This window comes from Oryx dammah, unplaced genomic scaffold, assembly GCF_014754425.2.
Source record: "Oryx dammah isolate SB20612 unplaced genomic scaffold, SCBI_Odam_1.1 HiC_scaffold_2, whole genome shotgun sequence".
Taxonomy (NCBI): domain Eukaryota; kingdom Metazoa; phylum Chordata; class Mammalia; order Artiodactyla; family Bovidae; genus Oryx; species Oryx dammah.
In genome coordinates, this window is record NW_024070186.1 from 30,594,581 (window position 1) to 30,615,745 (window position 21,165).

The 21,165-nt window shown below is 43.2% G+C and overlaps 1 protein-coding gene across 1 annotated transcript in view; it reads right to left on the reverse strand.

Annotated features, from left to right (window-relative positions):
- Positions 1-9,097, reverse strand: part of GK5 (glycerol kinase 5) — a 77,486-nt gene extending 68,389 nt beyond the window's left edge. The window contains exon 1 of the mRNA XM_040234075.1: positions 8,852-9,097. Within this exon, the coding sequence (XP_040090009.1) occupies positions 8,852-8,998 (147 nt within the window). The 5' untranslated portion in view covers positions 8,999-9,097. The remainder of the gene's footprint in view (positions 1-8,851) is intronic.
- Between the last annotated feature and the right edge of the window lie 12,068 nt (positions 9,098-21,165).

Below are 21,165 nucleotides of genomic sequence, written 5' to 3' on the forward strand. Positions count from 1 at the left end.
GCAGGAGACACAAGAGATACGGGTTTGATCCCTGAGTGGGGAAGATGGCAACCCACTCGGCATTCTTGCTTGGAGAATCCCATGGACAAAGGAGCCTGGCGGGCCACAATCCATGGAGTTGCAAAGTCAGATACAACTGAGCACGCATGCACTCCCAGGTCCCAGACAGGACAGATCTAAATAGCACTTCCAAGATCTTAAAAACAGAATTAACATTGAAATCAAAATCCAAGGAAGGCTGGTCAGACTGTGTAGCCCGAACACAGCTGCATTAACTGCCTATTAAAGAAAAATATAAAGATTTGTATAGGCCTTGTACAAGACTCAGAGGTTTATAACATGATATTCGAAATGTCCAGGATACAATCCAAAATTACAAGGTACATTAAGAATCAGAAAAATGTCAGCTCATATAGCAAAAGATAATAGATACCAGTCTCAACAGATAATTTTGACAAAGATTTTAAAGCAACTATTATAAAAATGCTCCAAGAAGTAAGGGTGAATTCTTTTGAAACAAATAGGAACATAGAAAGTTTTAGCAAAGAAATAAAAGACATAAGGAAAAACAAAAATCTCACCATTTCAAAATTAAAAATACAATAATTAAGTGGGGGAAGTGGAGAGATGCTGGTCAAAGGATACAAACTTTCAGTTATAAGATGAATAAGGTCTAGGGATTTAACGTACAGTAAGGTAACTAGAGTTAATAATAATGTATTATACACTCAAAATTTGCTAAGAGATTAGTTAAGCATTCTCAACACATACACATACAGATACAAATGATAACCTTGTGAGATGGAATGGTTCAATTAACATTAATTATGTTATTTCATTAACAATGTATATGTATGCCAAAAGATCAATTTGCACACCTAAATACATACAACTTTTGTCAACTTATCTTACTAAAACTGGAAAAAAAATAACTAGAAAAAGAAAATTATTAAAACACATACTGGATCAGCTCCATGGTAGAATGGAGATAACAGAAGAAAGTCAATAAGCTTAATAGAAATTCAGATCAATAGAAATTCTCTAATCTGAACAACAGAAAAAAAAAAAGAAGAAAACCTCAGGGATCTGTGGGACAGAGAAAATGGTCTAATATTCATGTCAGCAGAGGCCCCAAAGAAGAAAAGAAAGACTTCAGTGCCTAAACAAATTACTTAAGGGAAGTAATAGTGCTAAGAATTCCCAAGCCCAGTAAAAGATTTAAAATCTATATATTCAGGAAGCTTAGAAAATCCCCACCAGGATAAGTCCAAAGCAGTTCACACCAGGTCCAACATAATTCAAATGCTAAAAACTGAAAGCAAAACAAAATAAAACCGAAAGCAACCAGACAGAATAAATACACAGAATAATAATTCAAATGACTGTGGACTTCTCATCAAAACAAAGGCCAGGAAGAAGTGGCTCAACATTTTTAGAGTGCAAAAAACTTTCATCTACAATTCCATATCAAATCCTAGGATTTTTAATAGATATAGATATGATCATTCTAAAATTTACATGGAAAGGTAAAAGAACTAAAATAGCCAAAACAATACTGAAAAGAATAAAACTGGAGGAATCATACTACACAATTTGAAGACTTACTCTAAAGCCATAGTAACCAAAATAGTGTAATTATAAAAACAGACAAGTAAATCATGGAACACAAGAGAATCCAGAAGTAGACCCACACGAATATGGCTAGTTTATTTCTGACAAATATACAAGGCAATTCAATGGAGAAAAATAGCTTTTTCAACAAAGTTGGAATAGACATCCATATGCAAAAAAATTAACCTCAGTCTTATAAAACCTCACTTCTTACACAAAAAACTAACTCAAAATGGATCCCAGATGTAAAGGTCAAACTGTAAAATGCTTATAGGAAATCACAGCAAAAAATCTTCGTGACTTGGGATTAGGTGACGAGTTCTTAGACATGACACCACAAGTATGATTAATAAAACAAGAAAATTGATAAAGTGAGCTTCATCAGAATTAAAAATGTGTGCTTGCAAAAGATATTGTTAAGAAAATGAAAAAGCCAAGTACAGACTAGTTGAAAATATCTGAAAATAGTGTATTCAACACAGGATTTATATCCAGAATATATTTAAAAAAAAAAAACAACAGTTAGAAAACAATTCAATTTAAAAAATGGCCAAAAAACTTGAACTAGCACTTTATCAAAGAGTACATATGGATAGAAAATATGCTCATGGAAATATTCAACATCATTGGGTAAATGGAAATCAAAACCACAGTGAGATAACACTACATCTAAAATTTAAAAAAATACTAACAGTATCAAGTGTTGATGAAAAACAGAACTCACAGACATTGCTGGTGGGAATGCAAAATGAGGAGTCACTCTGGAAAAGTTTCGCAATTTCTTGTTAAGTTAAATATTCACTTACCATGTGATGCAACAACCCCACTCCTAGGTATTTACCCCAGAGAAATGAAAAGTTACATTCACACTGACATCTGTATACAAATGTTTACAGCTGTTCTATTCAAGATCACCAGAAACGGAAAACAATGCAAATATACTTCAACAGGTGAATGAATGTGGTATCTTCAGATAATGGATTACTACTCAGAAATAAAAAGGAATGAATTACTGATACACACAATATATATGAATCTCAAAGGCATTACGTTGAAAAAAAGTCAGTCTCCATAGGTTACTTACTGTATTTTTCCACTTACAAGATATTTTCAGAAGGACAGGAAAACAAAAACAAAAAAAAACCATAGTCATACAAAACAGATCAGTGGTTTTCAGAGATTAGGTGTGGGAGGAAAGTGACTATAAACAGCTTGCACAAGGGTTTTTCGGTTACTTCCAACATGTACTAAAACTCACAGAAGTTATTCAGCAAAGAAGTCTCATCTTACTCTGCTAATTTTAAAAATAAGATAAAAAAGAATCTTTGGCTTCAGGTTGAAACAATGGCTTGAACATAATTGCTTTATTTCCAATTCCTCTCAAGACTGCCATTAAACTAAAAACATGAAAAAAGGTTTATGCAGAAAGACAAGAAGAGAGCAAGGAAGCTCAGACCAGGTTTTAACAAATGTCTTTAACACTCTCAGTGAGTGGGGAGGTGGTACAGGGCTAAGTACAGAAGAGACCACTGAATACCTCTCTACCCACTCAGATTATACATCTCTGTTCAACTCCTGGCCGAATCTCAGGGAGAACTCTGAAAATTAGAGATACCTCAGAAGACTGGGATGCCAGATGCTGCTGAACAGAGGGGTGATCCAATCTTTATAAGGACCCTCAAACTCCTTGTCCAGTCAGATCCTCTGCCCCTCCCTAACACAGCAGAAGGTACGAGATTTACTCTCTGGAGGAGTTGAACCAGAGACATTCTTTACTTGCAAATACTAAATACAGCTGAGAAAAGTAAGACATGGTACTGAAACTATGAATGGATAACCAACCAAAGGTCGTCATTTAAGGAAAACCTCTAACACATAAGAAAAGGCCAAAATAAACAGAAAAAAAAAAAAGGAACTGTGAGAAAACACTGACAATGTGGGGAGCATGAGGGTGACACAGAGATGACACGAAAAAAGAATCTATATTGTCAGTCAATCAATATTCTTCCCCAGTGAGCCCACTGGAAGTAAACAGATTTAACAAAATCTCTTCCCCTTCTGTAGGGACTTCCCCGGTGGTAAGTCAATCCTAAAGGAAATCAACCCTGAATAGTCATTAGAAGGACTGATGCTCCAATACTTTGGCCATCTGATGCAAAGAGCTGACTCACTGGAAAAGACCCTGATGCTGGGAAAGACTGAGGACAGGAGGAGAAGGCAATGACAGAGGATGAGATGGTTGGATGGCATCTCCGACTCAATGGACACGAATTTGAGCCAACTCCGGGAGATAGTGAAGGACGGGGAAGACTGGCACGCTGCAGTCCATGAAGTCGCAAAGAGTCACACGTGACTTAGTGACCGAACAACAACTCCCCTTCTATCAAATAACATTTCTCTTCTCTCCATGCAAAACTTTCATGACCACAGACTGTATGTAATGACTCAACTGCAATAAATACTTCTGCATCCCAAAAAACTCAATATGGCCATCATCGTGTCAAGTCAACAACTCAGAGTTGGCAGAGGCACTCCAGGGTCACGTTCCCCCACTTCACCAACCCAGACAGCTCACCATCACCAAACATGTCACAACGGTTTAGAAGATCACACTGAAATACAAGATCAAGAATATATTCAAAGCTAAGAAGAAAACGTGTTGATTAAAAACAAAAGACAACAACCAGTTCTTTTCAAGAATGTACAGAGGGAACACAGTATTGGAAAGTCCAGTTTTCCTCGGAGTGGTCTTTCTGTCCTGTTCTTCCAACCAAAATGTTATCATTTTCTCTCAATGGCATGATGTTCCAATGGGGAACATGATGAACTTTCTTCACTTTGAAAAACTAAAAATATCAAACATTCACATGTAGGATTTCCAAAGCTCTGAACACTACTCTCATATATAACACCAATATTTAAGAGTTCACAGAAAGATTTTTTTTTAACTTATTGGGACTTCCTTAGTGGTCCAGTAGCTAAGACTTTGTGCTCCCAATGCAGGGGGCCCAGGTTCGATCTTAGGTCAGGGAACTAGATCCCACATGCTGCAACTTAAAAAAAAATATATCCTGCATATTGCAAGGAAGATTGAGGATCCTCTGTGCTGTAGCTAAGAACAGTACAATCAAATGAATAAATAAAAATAAATATTAAAAAAGAAAGAAAAAATACAACTTATAGAAAAAGGCTACAAACATGGGTCTCTGCTATTAAAAAATGAATACCGTGAAAAGTAAAATTAAAGTCTTCTGAGAGGCCTCAGTACTAGCCTTCTCATGTAAAAGTTCCTGTTTGGGATTTCCATTTTAATGAAAAGACCAATAAAGCCTATTTTGTTCATATCTCTAAAGAGTGATCTCTTCAGTTTTTCTTTCTCAAGCTATTTTTTGGCTGTTGCTGCTGCTAAGTCACTTCAGTCATGTCTGACTCTGTGCGACCCCATAGACAGCAGCCCACCAGGCTCCACTGTCCCTGGGATTCTCCAGGCAAGAACACTACAGTGGATTGCCATTTCCTTCTCCAATGCATGAAAGTGAAACGTGAAAGTGAAGTCGCTCGGTCATGTTGGACTCTTCGCAACTCCATGGACTGCAGCCTACCAGGCCCCTCTGTCCATGGATTTTCAATCAAATCCTATGTTAAGTGTGGGTTTCTATTATATATTCTTTCCAACATAATTTAACAGAGGTGTAATTTTCATTTGAGAAATACAAGTTCTGTGTCTAATCCATAGAGTCCCATGAAGGAAACTAATTTCCTAATATTTTCCTAATATGACTAAATGTAATTCAATTATTTATTCTGTACCCAAGAAATAATAAACTAGGTGCTAAGAAGCTGGAGTTAGAAAAGGCTGACACTCCAGTACTTTGGCCAAGCGAAGAGTTGACTCATTGGAAAAGACTTTGATGCTGGGAGGGATTGGGGGCAGGAGGAGAAGGGGACGACCGAGGATGCGATGGCTGGATGGCATCACCAACTCGATGGACACGAGTCTGAGTGAACTCCGGGAGTTTGCGATGGACAGGGAGGCCTGGCATGCTGCGATTCATGGGGTTGCAAAGAGTCGGACACGACTGAGCGACTGAACTGAACTGAATTGAGGAACCAGAGATCAAATTGCCAACATCCGCTGGATCATGGAAAAAGCAAGAGAATTCCAGAAAAAAACTACTTTTGCTTTACTGACTACGCCAAAGCCTTTGACTGTGTGGGTCACCACAAACTGTGGAAAATTCTGAAAGAGATGGGAATATCAGACCACCTGACCTGCCTCCTGAGAAATCTATATGCAGGTCAAGAAGCAACAGTTAGAATCAGGCATGGAACAAGAGACTGGTTCCAAATTGAGAAAGGAGTACGTCAAGGCTGTATACTGTCACCCTGCTTATTTAACTTATATGCAGAGTACATCACGAGAAACGCTGGGCTGGAAGAAGTACAAGTTGGAATCAAGATTGCGGGGAGAAATATCAATAACCTCAGACACACAGGTGACACCACCCTTACGGAAGAAAGTGAACAGGAACTAAAGAGCCTATAGATGAAATCGAGAGAGAAGAGTGAAAAAGCTGGCTTAAAACTCAATATTCAGAAAACTAAGATCATGGCATCTGGTCCCTTCACTTCATGGCAAATAGACGGGGAAACAATGGAAACAGTGACAGACTTTCTTTTCTTGGGTTTCCAAATCACTGCAGATGATGACTGTAGCCATGAAATTAAAAGATGCTTGCTCCTTGGAAGAAAAGCTATGATCAACCTAGACAGCATATTAAAATGCAGAGATATTACTTTGCCGACAAAGGTCCGTCTAGTCAAAGCTATGGTTTTTCCAGTAGTCATGTATGGATGTGACAGTTCGACCATAGAGAAAATTCAGCGCTGAAGAATTGATGCTTTTGAACTGCGGTGCTGGATAAGACTCTTGAGAGTCCCTTGGACTGCAGAGAGATCAAACCAGTCAATCCTAAAGGAAATCAGTTCTGAATATTCATTGGAAGGACTGATGCTGTAGCTGAAACTCCAATACCTCTGGCCACCTGGTATGAAGAATTGACTCACTGGAAAAGACCTTGATACTAGGAAAGATTGAAGGCAGGAGGAGAAGGGGATGGCAGAGGATGAGATGGTTGGATGGCCTCACCGACTCGATGGACATGAGTTTGAGCAAGCTCCCGGAGTGTGTGATGGACAGAGAAGCCTGGTGTGCAGCAGTCCATTGTGTGCAAAGAGTTGGACACGACTGAGCAACTGAACTGAAGAAGCAATGTAGGTCAAGAAGACCATTTTTCCCCCCCAAATCAAGATATCTGAAGCTAAGGACCAGTTGCTGTTGTTTTTTTTCTGATTTCTAATTCATTGTGGACCAACAATTTTTAAGACATAATTAAAACAACTTTCTAGGGAAAAAATGACATACAAAGTAAAATCCCAAATGTTTTACTACGGTCAACAAATATAAAACGACTTTGCCAAACTGCTACACAAATTTCTAAATCTTAGTTTCTCTCTTTCAACCCCTGCAGACTGTGAACCACGCTTTCAGAAGCACTGGTGCAAACTCCTATCAGTTTGAGAGGCATTGCTTTCTACTCCTTAATTTAATATACAATGCTTCATCCTCAAAGGGCAAGGAATTTTTGTATTTTTATTTACTTACATACCTTTCCAGACACCTTCACCAGTTTTGAGTCTGGGCAGACCATTCTAGTCTCCTGCTACTTAACAGCAATCTTGGTTCATCTTTGAGACTCTTAACCTCATTTCTAAAAAAAAATAATGATTTCTCCCAAATTATCTAGCAACCATGAAATGTTATCTTCTTACAATTTTTGTATCCCTTTAGTTCTAAACACTTCAACTCCTTTAAAAAAAATCACTGCTTAAAACAAAAGTACTTTGTGTCTAGAATTATAAGGGAGACTGTGAAAAGTATCTTTGTGTTCTGATAAAGACTCATAAAGAGATAAGCAGTACATAGTCACTGAAGGAGAAAATCTACCTTCCATCTGTCCTTTCAGGTGGGGTTAGGGGTAGGGTATGTGGTGGAGAGGTGGGCAGTGTTCATGCACAGGTGAACAGGTCTCTGTTCTGGTCCTAAAACCAGAATGAGGAAGTCCTCAAACCAAAAAAAAAAAAAAGGTGCTCAAAGCATTCTTTTGGCTGGAGCTGCTCCTGGACAACCCCTGCGGCTAAAAATCACTTCCAAGGGGATGGGAAGAGGTGTAGGAACCAAGCAAAAGAGGAAATCCAGTGCTGCTGGGAATGGATTAGGTAACTAACAGCTTCCATACCCGTGAAATTACTAACATAAATATGTTGAGGGTCTTCCCTGGTGGGCCAGTGCTTAAGAGTCCACACTCCCAATGCTAGGAGCCTGGTTGGGGAACTAGATACTGCATGCTGCAAGTAAGACTTGGCACAGCCAAATAAACTTTTTTTTTTTAAGATGTTGGTATTGGAAAGAAGAGTAATTAAAAACATCATATGGAATTCACATTATTTTTTGTTTGCTGGCAACTATAAGAAATCAACACTTCATGGAAACAAGATCAGACGAATACCAATCTGTTAGTTGCCTTACTAGTAACAACTAATGACTTGGGAGGTTTCTCAAACCAGAAAAAGATATTTTCATGAACAAGATGGAAAGGAGAAAGGTGATGACAACACAGCCTTCAAAACTTGTGCAATACTTATATTCCTGGAAATCAGTTGCTCTGCACTTTGAGAAGCAGTTCATGATGACAACTGAATGACAAACATAAAGTTAAATTCCATTAAGTCTTAAAAATCTCAAATGTAAATAAAGACAGGGTTGGAGGTCTATCAAGGAAGTGCAGGAAAAACCAAGCAAATCAAAAAGCACCCTCTCTGGCTGGATTCGCGTAGCCAGCCCGGCCCTGCCCTGCCTTTCACCGCAGTCCCACCCAGGTAAGGCCAGAGAGCCGAATCCTCAGGTGAGCGGAAGCGACTGAGTGATCGGAGGTCACAATCCGAGCCGCTAATGTCTTCAGCCAGGACCGAAAGAGCGCGCAGGTTTCAGGCTGGCCCGGGGAGGGAATGCGGGGATATGGCCGGTCCAGGCGCGCCGCTCAGGACCGAGGGCCCGCGGTGCCGCAGGTGGCCGGGTCCAGGCCAGATAGGCGGTCCAGCCCTCTCGCCCCCCAGCGACCAGATCCCGGGTGCCCTGCGCGACCTAGACCCGCTGCCCCGACGCCCGCTCCCCGGTCACCTTCTGCACGCTGGAGCCGCAGATCCGTGCCGCGCGGTCATAGACGTGGCAGCGAATCATCGAGCTGCCTACGTCCACTCCCAGCACGAAGCCTGCGCGCCGCGAGTCCGGCGCGCTCTGCTCCGGGACCGTAGACTGTTCTGACATCCCGACCCGCACACCTCTCTCCGGTAGCCGCCAGCCGAGCGGACGCGCTCTAAACTCCCGCACCTCAGGGGCAGAGCGCGCCCCGCCGGGCCGCCGCCCCCGGCCCGCCCCTCCGCGAGATCCGGCAGCGACCCCGCCCCTGCCGCGGGCCCCGCCCCGACGCCGTGACGTCACGGCAACGCAATGACTTTTTGCAGGAGAGCCCGCGGGCCGGGCGGCCGCGCGGGGAGTGTAGAGGTGAGCCGGGAGGGTGGTTGGTGGGTCCCTGGAGTCCGGGCCGCCCGGCTCCGCCCCGCTTTCCAAACACCAGCCTCTCTCAGAGTTACCTTGGCCGGTAATTTTAATGATTTCCCTCCTAACTCTAAGCGCCCTGCGACCGTGCCCGCATTCCTTTTAACTGGTTACATATTATGAATCTATTAAGAAAAAGTAACCTGAAAAGAAAAAAAATTCGGCCAAATGTATTTATTCATAAACTGAAAGTTTCTCCCCAGGATTTATCTCCCCAGAAAACCTGGTCAGGTTTGCTAAATGAAATAACGCTCTAGAAGTTCCCCAGCCCTCTGGTGCGGCAAAAGGGACAAAGTGCTGGGTGGCTGTTATTACCATCAACCTCCACCCCCCAGTGACTGCTTTTTCAGGAGTCTGAAAGTCCCTCGGGAGGTCCTTTACCTTTCACTCGAGCTTTAAGGGCGTGGGCTCTTCCACGCATGGGACAGGAAGGAGGCCTGTGGAAAGTTCGAGTTTCCTGCAGCTCTGGTCACCAGCCTGGAACCCAGAGGGATTCCCAGGTGGCAGTCCAGCTCCCAGTTCCTTATCTGTGGACAGTGAGGAAGTGTTCACGTCTCCTTCAGCTACTTTTCCACCAACACTACAAAAAACCCAGTGCCTGAACATATTCAATATCTTTTTGTAAAATTATGAAAGTAACATGGATATGTGCTCTTGGTAAAAAAGTTTTAACCGTGTAGCTGCTGCTAAGTCGCTTCAGTCGTGTCCGACTCTGTGCGACCCCAGAGATGGCAGCCTACCAGGCTCTTCTGTCCCTGGGATTCTCCAGGCAAGAACACCGGAGTGGGTTGCCATTTCCTTCTCCAATGCATGAGAGTGAAAAGTGAAAGGGAATTTGCTCAGTCGTCTCGGACTTCGCGATCCCATGGACTGCAGCCCACCAGGCTCCTCCATGGGATTTTCCAAGCAAGAATACCGGAGTGGGGTGCCATTGCCCTCTCCGTTAACAGTGTAGAGTGGTGTATTAATTAAAAAGCAAAAGATACTCGTTTTGAACCAAACCGTTCTTTTGACCAACTTGTCATGTTAACCCACTTGCTTTCAGCCTATTTGACCAAATTGGGGTCTTTGGCCATATTACTTGAAACTTGGAAAAAGCACCTGGAAGAGTATGGTTTGGGTTTTGTCTTTGTACCCTGTTCTTGTCTAGAAAGGAGAAAGCTTAGTCACTCAGTCGAGTCTGACTTGTTGCAACCCATGGACTGTAGCCCACCAGGCTCCTCTGTTCATGGGATTTTCCAAGCAAGAATACTTAAGTGGGTTGCCATTTCCTCTTCCAGAAACCCTGTTCCTGCCTAATAGTACTAATTTGTTCCAAATGGTCCCAGGGCTGCTTTCACCAGTGGTGGCCATTCGGTGAGTCATCTACTATGTTAATCCCCATATTGTAATTTGAAATAAATGACTAATGGGTCATGGAGTCTGGCCGGAGTTCTATTAGAAAGATAGGATAGAGATTGAGACATATTTTAAGGAACTGGCTCACATGCTTCTGAGGACTGGCCGCAAGTCCTGGAACTCTTTCGGGCAGGCTGAAAGTGTAGAACTTCAGATAAGAGTTGATGTTACAGTTTGAGTCCACATAGGCTGGAAACTCAGGCGGTTTTCCTACCTTGCAGTTTGAAGGATAATTCTTTGGGAATGCTCAATGTTTGCTCTTAAGGCCTTCAACTAATTGGATGAGACCAACCAGCATCATGAAGGGTCATTTGCTTTACTCAAAGTTTATTGATTTATTTTTGTTAATTTATATTTATTTTTGGCTGCGCTGGGTCTTCATTGCTGTGCAGTCTTTTCTCTAGTAGCGGCGGGCAGGGTCCACTCTAGTTGCAGTGCGTGGACTCCTCGTTCCGGTGGCGGCTCTGGTTGTGGATCACAGGGCTTCCACAGCAGCTCAGACAGTGAAGCATCTGTCTGCAGTGCGGGAGACCTGGGTTTGATCCCTGGCTTCGGAAGATCCCCTGGAGAAGGAAGTGGCTACCCACTCCAGTTTTTTAGCCTGGAGATTTCCATGGACAGAGGAGCCTGGCAGGCTACCATCTGCAGGGTGGCAGAGCTGGACACGACTGAGTGATCTTTCACTCGCTTCCGGGGCCCGAGGGGGCGCAGGCTTCAGTAGTCGAGATTCCCAGGCTCGAGAGCTCAGGCTCAGTAGTTGTGCTGCACAGGCTTCGCTGCTCCACAGCATGTGGGATCTTCCCAGACCAGGGGTCGAAGCTGTGTCTCCTGCATTGGCAGGTCGATTCTTTATCACCCAGCCACCAGGGAAGCCCTCAGAATTCACTGATTGAAATGTTAATCACCTCTAAATAATATCTGACATCTAGGTTGATGCTTGTCTAAACAATTGGGCACCCACCACAGTGTGCCCACTAGCTTGGTCTAGTTGATATGTGAAATTAACCATCACAGATACCCTTTCACAAGAGAAGGCTGTTTTGTATTCCCTGATATGAATATTTAGTATATTTCTCAAAGTGATCATGCTTGGGCTTCTTGGACACCTACACTTTACTGTGTGATCATTTTTATACATTCACATCAAACTTCTTGAGTATTATCAAAGAATCACAGACTATGAAAATAGGGGGATGCATACGTGATCTTAGAAACATGCTTTCTGGGAAGCTACTGCTTTTCTAAGAAGCCGTGGCAGGGCAGGGGCCGGCGTGTGATGCACAGGAGAGAAGAGAAAAGAACTGGCAATCCCAAGACCATTTGCTGATCTAGCCTAGTTAGAGCTGAGAGTGGGAGAGGAGAGAGCTCGGCTTCAAAAGGGGCGAACTCTGATACCTTGAGAAGATGACAGTAATGAAAAGCACATATATCTCCCATGTGGCAAGGGCTCCTCTGTCTGAGTTTAAAGGCCATAGCGTCTGCGATGAGGCCAGCTGTGCTGGTAGTGGTCGCTGGGTTGGCCCTTTACGCCTGGACGAGGAACACTGAAAGACCATGCCCTAAGAGGTCCTAGGTTCACCGCAGGTAAAAATGAACAAGAACCCTAAAATGTACTGAAAGGAATCCTCTCCCAGCCCCCTGCAGACTGGAGAGTCCACCTTCCTAGGGTCAGGAATTCTTTGAAGCAACATTTTATCTTTGGGGTTTGAACAAAATCAACTTGTGGGCAAAAAAAATCAATTTGTTGAACACAGACACACAAAATATGCTTAGAAACCACTTAGTCTTATGTTTCTTAATCTGTTTCTGATCTTGAACAACTTAAAAAATTTTTTTTAATATTTATTTATTTGGCTGCACCAGATCTTAGTTGCAGCATGAGGATCTTTAGTTGCTTCATGAGGAATCTACTTCCCCCACCAGGAACTGAACCTGGGTCCCCTGCATTGGGAGCTTGAAATCTTAGCCACTGGACACTTAGCCTTGAACAACTTCAAGACCCTGGTGAATGCTATCTTCTCAAGAACTTGTTTATATACATAATACTTGGCATGTGGTTTCAGGCAGGTGTGGGATAAACTAAACATGAAGATCTCAGATTAAAAATCCAGAGCCAGTTCCCTAATCTGGACAGACCATTGCGTAGGAGAGGCCTAGGGGAACAAAGAGATGCTGTATTTCTTCCAAGTTCCTTGTTCTCTGCGGTTTGTTCCAACCCTGCTCTGTCCTCAGGAAAAGGAGCAAGTGGCTACAGGGCTCAGAAACTCTGAAAGTCCCTTTGCTAGTGGATTGGTTTATTGTTCTTCATTAACTGCACTGAGTGGCATATGGAATCTTAGTTCCCCGACCAGGGATGGAACCCATCCCCCTGCATTGGGAGCTTGGAATCTTAGCCATTGGGCTGCCAGGGAAGCCCCTTGTCCATTGTTCCTGATTCAGAGAGTTGCTCTGAGCTCTGTCACGTGGTGGTCTGCATCTGACTCGGTTGCTGCTCTACTCCGTTCTGGGCTCAGGCCCCAGAGGTGGCTACTAAGGCTTTCTTCCAGGCTCATTCCCAGCCACTGTCTCTCCTTACACTTTCTCTGGCGACAGGCCCAGAATTAAAACTTGTAGCAGCCTCCCACACTCTTGAGAAACGTGGATTCATTCCTCGGGGCTGGACCAGAAAGTCTATGAGGCCACCATTCCCTGCCACTCCCTGAAGGGAAATGAATGGGGCTTCAGGGCTTCATGGACGCCGCCCCCCACCCCAACCCCACCACCACCACCCAGTGCCCTTCTCCCTTCAAGGAAATGGGTCACTGTCCCTCCCTCCTAGGGTGACCAACTGCCCCTATTTGCCTGGTCTGAGGGGTTTCTTGAAACACAGAACTTTTGATGCTAAAACCAGAACAGTTCTCCTCACTACTCAGAGACTCTTGGGGTCCACAGGTGACTTCCTTTGGGATCCTGGTTACTTCATGTTTAGGTGTCAGCCACTGCTTTTAGACAGTGAGTACCCTGAGCACAGAAACAGGCCCTTAGTCTTTTCCCCTCCAAGACACACAACGTAACTGCTGAATTAATAAGTGAGCAAACAAGTTAATATTTGCAAGTCCTTATCAGACCTTACCTTCTGCCTGATGTGGCTGCAAGACGCAGAGGGCAGTGCGACCTTCCTAACGTCTGCACTTCATCTGGGCATGTTGTCAGCAGTGCGACCTTCCTAACATCTGCACTTCATCTGGATATGTTGTCATCTGATCGCAGATGCAGCCCTTCTCATGTGGAGGGGGGTCTGGAGCTGCCAGCCCTAAGCCTGGCATCTGGAACACTGGAACTGTGCTGCAGAACCCCATGCGAGACTCCTTTTTCTTCACTCTCGTTCATGAGCTCAGTCTAACTTGGGTTGGGCTCCTGCCTCAGTACCTTTGCTCATGACTGTGTGTGCAGTCCTGGCCAAACACCTCTACAGGACACAGGTAGACTTGGGTGGCATGGCTTCATGTTCCCCACTTTGCAGAGGCCCCTGCCAAGGCCCTGAGCAGAGCCCTAGCAGGCTGTTCAATGTCCTGTGCTTTATGGCATCTGCAAAAGTGAATTCTTTTTGTATTATTTTCTTTAACGGGGCCCTCCAAATTGTACAAGCTTCAATTCCCAAAGAACCATAATCCTCCCACCAGGGGGGAAATGGGGGAAGGGAGGGATAAATTGGGAGATTGAGACTAACATATACACACTGCTGTGTATACAGATAGCTAATAAGGACCTACTGCATAGCCCAGGGAACTCTACCCAATACTCTGTAATGACCTATATATGGCAAAAGAATCCAAAAAAGAGTAGATATATGTATAGGCATACCTGATTCACATTACTGTACACTCAAAACTAACACGATATTGTAAAACAACTATATTCCAACAAAAACTATTAAAAAAATGTCATAATCCTCCGCACCTTTGCAGAGCCCTCAAAGCCTGGACACCCTCATCTGGACCCCCAGGTGGTCTGGAACGCTGCCTGCACACACTCTGACAACCACAGTCCCCAGTTCACCATTCAGAAATCCCTGAATACTGACATCAGCAAGGATGAAGGCTGTCCACCCTGTACGGACTACTCAGAGCTGGCTTCCTCCATCTGGGCCAACTTACGATCCAGCCCCTGACAATTCTCCCCATTGTTCTGCTGAGGTCCTTGCTTGCCTGCATTTTAAGCCCATTCACTCCCCAAAGCAGTCAAACTGGAAGGGGTGGGTGGCCGCGGGGGAAATCCAGAAATTCAAGTTCTCAGGCTAGATGTTCATCAAGACCTGAAAATAAAAGAGGACTTTGGGTCAGACCAAAATCTAGAGAATAGAAAACTGAAATTGAAAAACTATACCAGAAAACACAGGCTAAAGGAAGATAATTTTTAAATAAATAAAGGAAATTTAGTTCCTTGCTTCCTAGCAAACAAAACATAAAGAGAAACCTGAATTTCCTATCTGTGCAGAGAGAAAGGAGTCATGTGAGTAACAGTTGTGTCAGTCACTATGACCTTACATGGACAATCCTGAACTAATTCTCTCCAGAACGCAGGGAGGCACACTGTGCTGTTACTGTGGGGGGAAACCACCCCCTCAAGGCTGCACAGCTAGTTCGTAAAGAAAGCAGGCTTCTTCCCCTATACAGTGGGCCTTCAGAGAGCCTGAAACATCAACTTGTTTCCAGAAGTAAACAAGAACGTATCCTGCCACCCGATAGTTGTACAAACTCCACGGCATAGTTGCCACCATGTGGAAGATGTCTCCTATCAGCAGAGGGAGCTGAAAAGGTCCATGGCATGTCTAGACCTTTCAGGGGCCCTGGTGAAAACAGTGGCCTCTATATGCCTGAGCTGCTGGGAGCCTCAGAAAAGATTGCCATCTAATCTCTGGGAAACCAGAGTCACACCTGCCACACCTGCCCAGGTATCTGCCCATCTCCATGCCCTTCTGAGGCATTCAGTATAAGAAACATGAGCTGACCCATTCATCCGTGTCTTAAATTCTTCCCTCCTGAAAGGGATTAAGTGCCAGGAAATCTTTTCATTCACTCACCTGTCTACATACCTTGTGGGAGGGGAAGGAGCCTTCTGTGACCAGGTTTTTAAACACAACTTTCCTGTTTGTGCACACCCAGAAGCTGGAAAATTCTGAAGCAAGGCCATTCTGCCTCCCCTCCTCACCCCAGGCATCCTGTTTCGCTCGTGGTCAGAATCCTTCATTCAGTGAGTTGTTGGTGAGTCACTCGGTCGTGTCCGACTCTTTGCAGCCCCGTGGACTGTAGCACGCCAGTGCCAGACTCCTCAGTTCCTGAGATTTTTGAAGCAAGAATACTGGAGCGGGTTGCCATTCCTTTTTCCAGGAGGTCTGCTCAACCCAGGGAACAAGCCTGGTTCTCCACATCTCCTGCACTGGCAGACAGATTCTTTCCTGCTGAGGCACTGCAGAAACCTTTCTTCTGCAGGGACATTATAAAATCTCAGATAAATGAGTTCTGTGAGTTTAGATTTAAACCACATTCAAGAATGGCTGAAAACACTCTTGGATACAAATAAAACTTTGTTTTTTGAGGAAAATTTTTGGTAGAAGGCAATTTTAAATCCAAAATAAAGAATGATACTGTGGAAGAAAATGTGGAAAACAAGCTGTTACTAGATTTAAGGTAAGTTTTCAAAAAATAAAACTATCTCAGCCATTTGACTAAGAATAAGACAAAATAAAGAAGGAAACTCCTCTCCACTGCTTAGCTTCTATTGACATTATTTTCTTCCCGGATTCCACAGGATTCTTTTTTTTAAAAGTCATATATATTGAGATGTACAGTTCGATGAATTTTGACAAATATGCAGCCATGTAACCACAACCACCACCATTAAGATAGAAAATGTCTCCATCACCCTCAAAAGTCCCTTTTGCACTCAGTACTCTGAATCCTTTACTATAAAGTGATGTCATCTACATATATAACTCAGAACTCTTGAATTTAGCTGATTGATCTCAGTTATTTTAGATGCACCCCATCCCAAAAAGAAGTTGCCAGTTCATAAGAGCCAGATGTTTGAACCTAGGGGTTTTGGAGCTTCCTAGGTTGCTCTAGTGGTAAAGAAACTGCCTGCCAATGCAGGAGACATAAGAGACACAGGCTCGATCCCTGGGTCAGGAAGATCCCCTGGAGGAGGGCTTGACAACCCACTCTAGTATTCTTGCCTGGAGAATCTCACGGACAGAGGAGCCTGGCAGGCTACAGTGCACGGGGTCACACACAGTTGGACACGACTGAAGTGACTTAGCACAGACAGGGATTTTTACCAAATGTTTATGTAAAGCTAAACATAATAGCTTGAAAATTCCTGATTCATTCCTATGACTTGAGTGAATCCACACTGCTTGATATGATTCTTAGTAATGAGAACATTCAGTAGGCATACTTACATTTTATCCTGTCAAGGAAGAAAAAGCCCTGTTTTGTAAACTCCAGATCATATGCTTTAATAAACTCTCTTATGCTTAAATATTAAGATAGATCCTTTAACAATAAAGAGGATGAAACTCAGAATAAAATCTAATTAACTCAGAACACAAAGTAAAGAAAGAAAACACCATAAAGAGTAAACAGTAGATGCTAAGTTAACTGAAAAAGAATTATAGTAGACTTTCATAATTTGCAGTAGTTATGTTCTGTAAGGTTATGGCCAACACTGAATTGGCCAATACTGAATCATTTCTCCCAGAGGAAATACAGGGCTAGGCTCCCGCATTTTCTGGTCACATTTGCAACGGCTGATCAATATAGGACCTTGTTCAATGTGTGTTTCCATTTGTGTGTGTGTGCTCACACACATGTTATTTAATATTATTGATTCATTGCCATTGAACTTAGAGCCAACAACACTATAATTGATGCCTGAGTGAAGCTTATCTAACACACATATTCTCCCTGCAGGGTATATTGTGGCCTGCCTGGGCTGCAGAGCACTGCACAGCATTTCAGGACTATACTTGGGGCCATTTTAAACAGAAAATCACCAACAAAAAGCACAAGCATGTGAAAAACGTGGCACTGAATAGGCTATAGCAAGGACATCTGTTTACAGTCTGAAGGATGAAACAAGAAGGCGGACTGTCTTATCTGAGCTCAGCTGGAATGTGCACTCGCTGTCTCTAAGTCTCTCCGTATTTAGATTTAGTAACACGTTTATTGGGCTTCCCTGGTGGCTCAGATTGTAAAAAATCTGCCTGTAATGCAGGAAACCTGGGTTTGATCTCTAGGTCGGGAAGATCCCCTGAAGAAAGGCATGGCAACCCACTCCAGTATTCTTGCCTGGAGAGTTTCATGGACAGAAGACCTTGGCAGGCTACAGTCCGTGGAGTCACAAAGAGTTGGACACGAGTGAGCAACTAACACTTTCACTATCTTATTTTCCCAGCAGTGCTTTTCCTACCTCAGTCAATTTTCATCTTTCTAGGCCAGTTCCCTTTTCTCAGATTATACCAGTAAGTAGTGTCATGGTCCATGAGCGGCTTGGAAAAGAATTTCCAGACATGAGACAGAATGAGAGGAGAATAAAGTTTATTAGAGAGGGAGACGTGGTTAGAATAGCAGGCTGGCTCAAGGGAGAGCTGAACCTTTTTGCAGACTGGTAGCCAATTGTTATAGCCTCAAGACAGACAAAATTCCTACTGGAATTCTGGCATCAGGTGATTGGAGATCAGTCCTGGGTGTTCACTGGAAGGACTGATACTGAAGCTGAAACTTCAATACTTTGGCCACCTGATGCGAAGAGCTGACTCATTTGAAAAGACCCTGATGCTGGGAAAGATTGAGGGCAGGAGGAGAAGGGGATGACAGAGGATGAGATGGTTGGATGGCATCACCGACTCAATAGGCATGAGTTTGGGTAGGCTCTGGGTGTTGGTGATGGACAGGGAGGCCTGGTGTGCTGCAGTTCATGGGGTCGCAAAAAGTCAGACACGACTGAACTCCTGAACTGAACTGAACTGAATAGGGTGGGTAATGAGTGAGTGTTAGTCGCTCAGTCATGTCTGACTCTTTGTGACCCCATTTACTGAAGCCTGCCAGGTTCCTCTGTCCATGGAATTCTTCAGGCAAGAATACTGGAGTGGTTGCCATTCTTTCTCCAGGGGATCTTCCTGACCCAGGTCTTCTGCCTTGCAGGCAGATTCTTTACTCTCTGAGCTACCAGGGAAGCCCAGGTTGGGTAATAGGGTAGGTATTTTACCTAATACAGGGTCAGGGAACTGGCTGGTTTAGATCTGGCTCATGGCCACAGTTGCTATGGGGCTTGATCAATTCCAGAAATTTTTATCCTGTGACCCTGTTGCAGAGCTCCACACCTGTGGCCTTGATATAGGGCTCAACAAGTAGTTCTTTCAGTGAGGATCTTTGAGGAATAAACCTCCATAGTTTCTGAATATCTAAACATATATCTTCACTCTTAAAAGATAGTTTGAAATGGTAGAGAATACTAGTTTCACACTGTTTGCACTCTGAAAATATTGTTTCATGGGCTTCTAGCTGTAATTACTAATGAGAAATCTGCTGCCAGTCTAATTCTCATTCTTTTGCGGGGACTCCATCTTTTCTCTCCAGGGCCTTTAAGATTTTCTGTTAAAATTCAATGTTCTGGTCTTATGTGTGGTCTTCTTAGATGTGATCCTTCAGATTGAGGCCCTGGCCTTTAGTTCTGGAAAATGCACTGCTGCTTTGTACATGTTGCCTTCTTCCTATTCTCCAATTTCTCCTATTAGAGATTTGATTTTAAAAATTATTTTGACACAGCTTCAGACTTACAGAAAAGTTACAAGATAGCACAAAGAATTCCCATTTACCCTTTACCCAGATTTCTGAAACATTAACATTTTACCATATTAAGCTTATCTTTTTCTATTTATCTATTTATCCATATTTTTTTTCTGAACCATTTGAAAGTAAGTTGCTGGCATGATGCGCACTTGGGTCAGACCTTCCTAAAAACAAGTAGATTCTCTTGCATAATCATCGTACACAAAGCCATTAGCTAGTCTAGTGTTCTTATTCAGATGTCACCAATTGTCACAACAGTGCCCCTCACAGAAAAGGAAAATCCCACACTGTGTGTTGCATTCATGCCATAATTTTTAGTCTCCTTTCACTTGGGACCATTGCTCTGTTTTTGTCTTTAGAGATACTGACATTTTTGAAAAGTATAAGGCAGTCATTTTGTATAGTCCTTCATTTTAAAAATAATTTAAAAATTTTATTTATAATATTTATTTGGCAGCCCCTGGTCTTAATTGTGGCATGTAAAATCTAGTGCCCTGACCAGGGGATCAAACAGGAGTATGTGTGTGTGTGTGTGTGTATGTTAGTCACTCAGTTGTGTCCAACTCTTTGCAACCCCATGGACTGTTGCCCACCAGGCTTCTCTGTCCATGGAATTCTCCAGGCAAGAATACTGGAGTGGGTTCCCACTCCATGGGAGAAGGGAAGCCATTCCCTTCTTCAGGGGATCTTCCCAACTCAGGGATCAAACCTGTGTCTCCTGCATTGCAGGCAGATTCTTTACTGTCTGAGCTACCAGGGAAGCCTGGATCAAACTGGGGCCTCCTGCATTCAGAGCACAGAGTCTTAGCCACCAGACCACCAGGGAAGTCCCCAAAGTCCTTCATTTTGAGTTCATCTGATGTTTCTTTGTGATTTGATTCAGGTTATGCACTTTGGGCCAGAGCAGCACAAAAGCAACTTGCTCGTCTTAAACAGGGCTGGGACTTGGATAAAGCAGAGGAAATACCCAGTGCACAACATTTAAGGAGATATTCAGTCTAGCTACATGCAAGTACAAGCTCAGCCCTAAATGCCTCATTTCTCCCACCTGAGTCCAGTCCTGCTTGCCAGTACATCATCTTAAGAAGTATGTGGTATCCGTTAGTTTAATATGATGTTTGTTGGTCACTTGATAATGTGGTGCCAGATTTCTTCATTATGCAGAAATCTGAAATTAGTAAATGTCTTTTGCAGTTAATAAACATCTGATACGGAGATACTTTGAGACTATATAAATATCCTATCACTCTTCAAACATTCACCCAGTAAGTTTAACGTCCGTTGATGATCCTTGCTTTAATCAGTGAAAAAAAAAGTGAAAGTGTTTGTCACTCAGTCGTGTCCAACTCTTTGTAACCCTGTAGCCTTTCAGGCTCCTCTCTCCATGGTATTTGCCAGGCAAGAATACTGGAGTGGGTTGCCATTCCCTCCTCCAGGGGATCTTCCCAACCCAGGGATCAAACTTGGGTTTCCTGAGTTGCAGGCAGATTCTTTACTGTTTGAGCCACTAGGGAGGCTCTAATAAATTATTAAGATGGTTGCCAAATTGTGATATTTTAAAATTCCATCATTCTTTCTGCATTTATTGATTGACATTTTTATAACGGAAAAATTTGGGTTCATCAAACAACCTATGTGTCACTATGA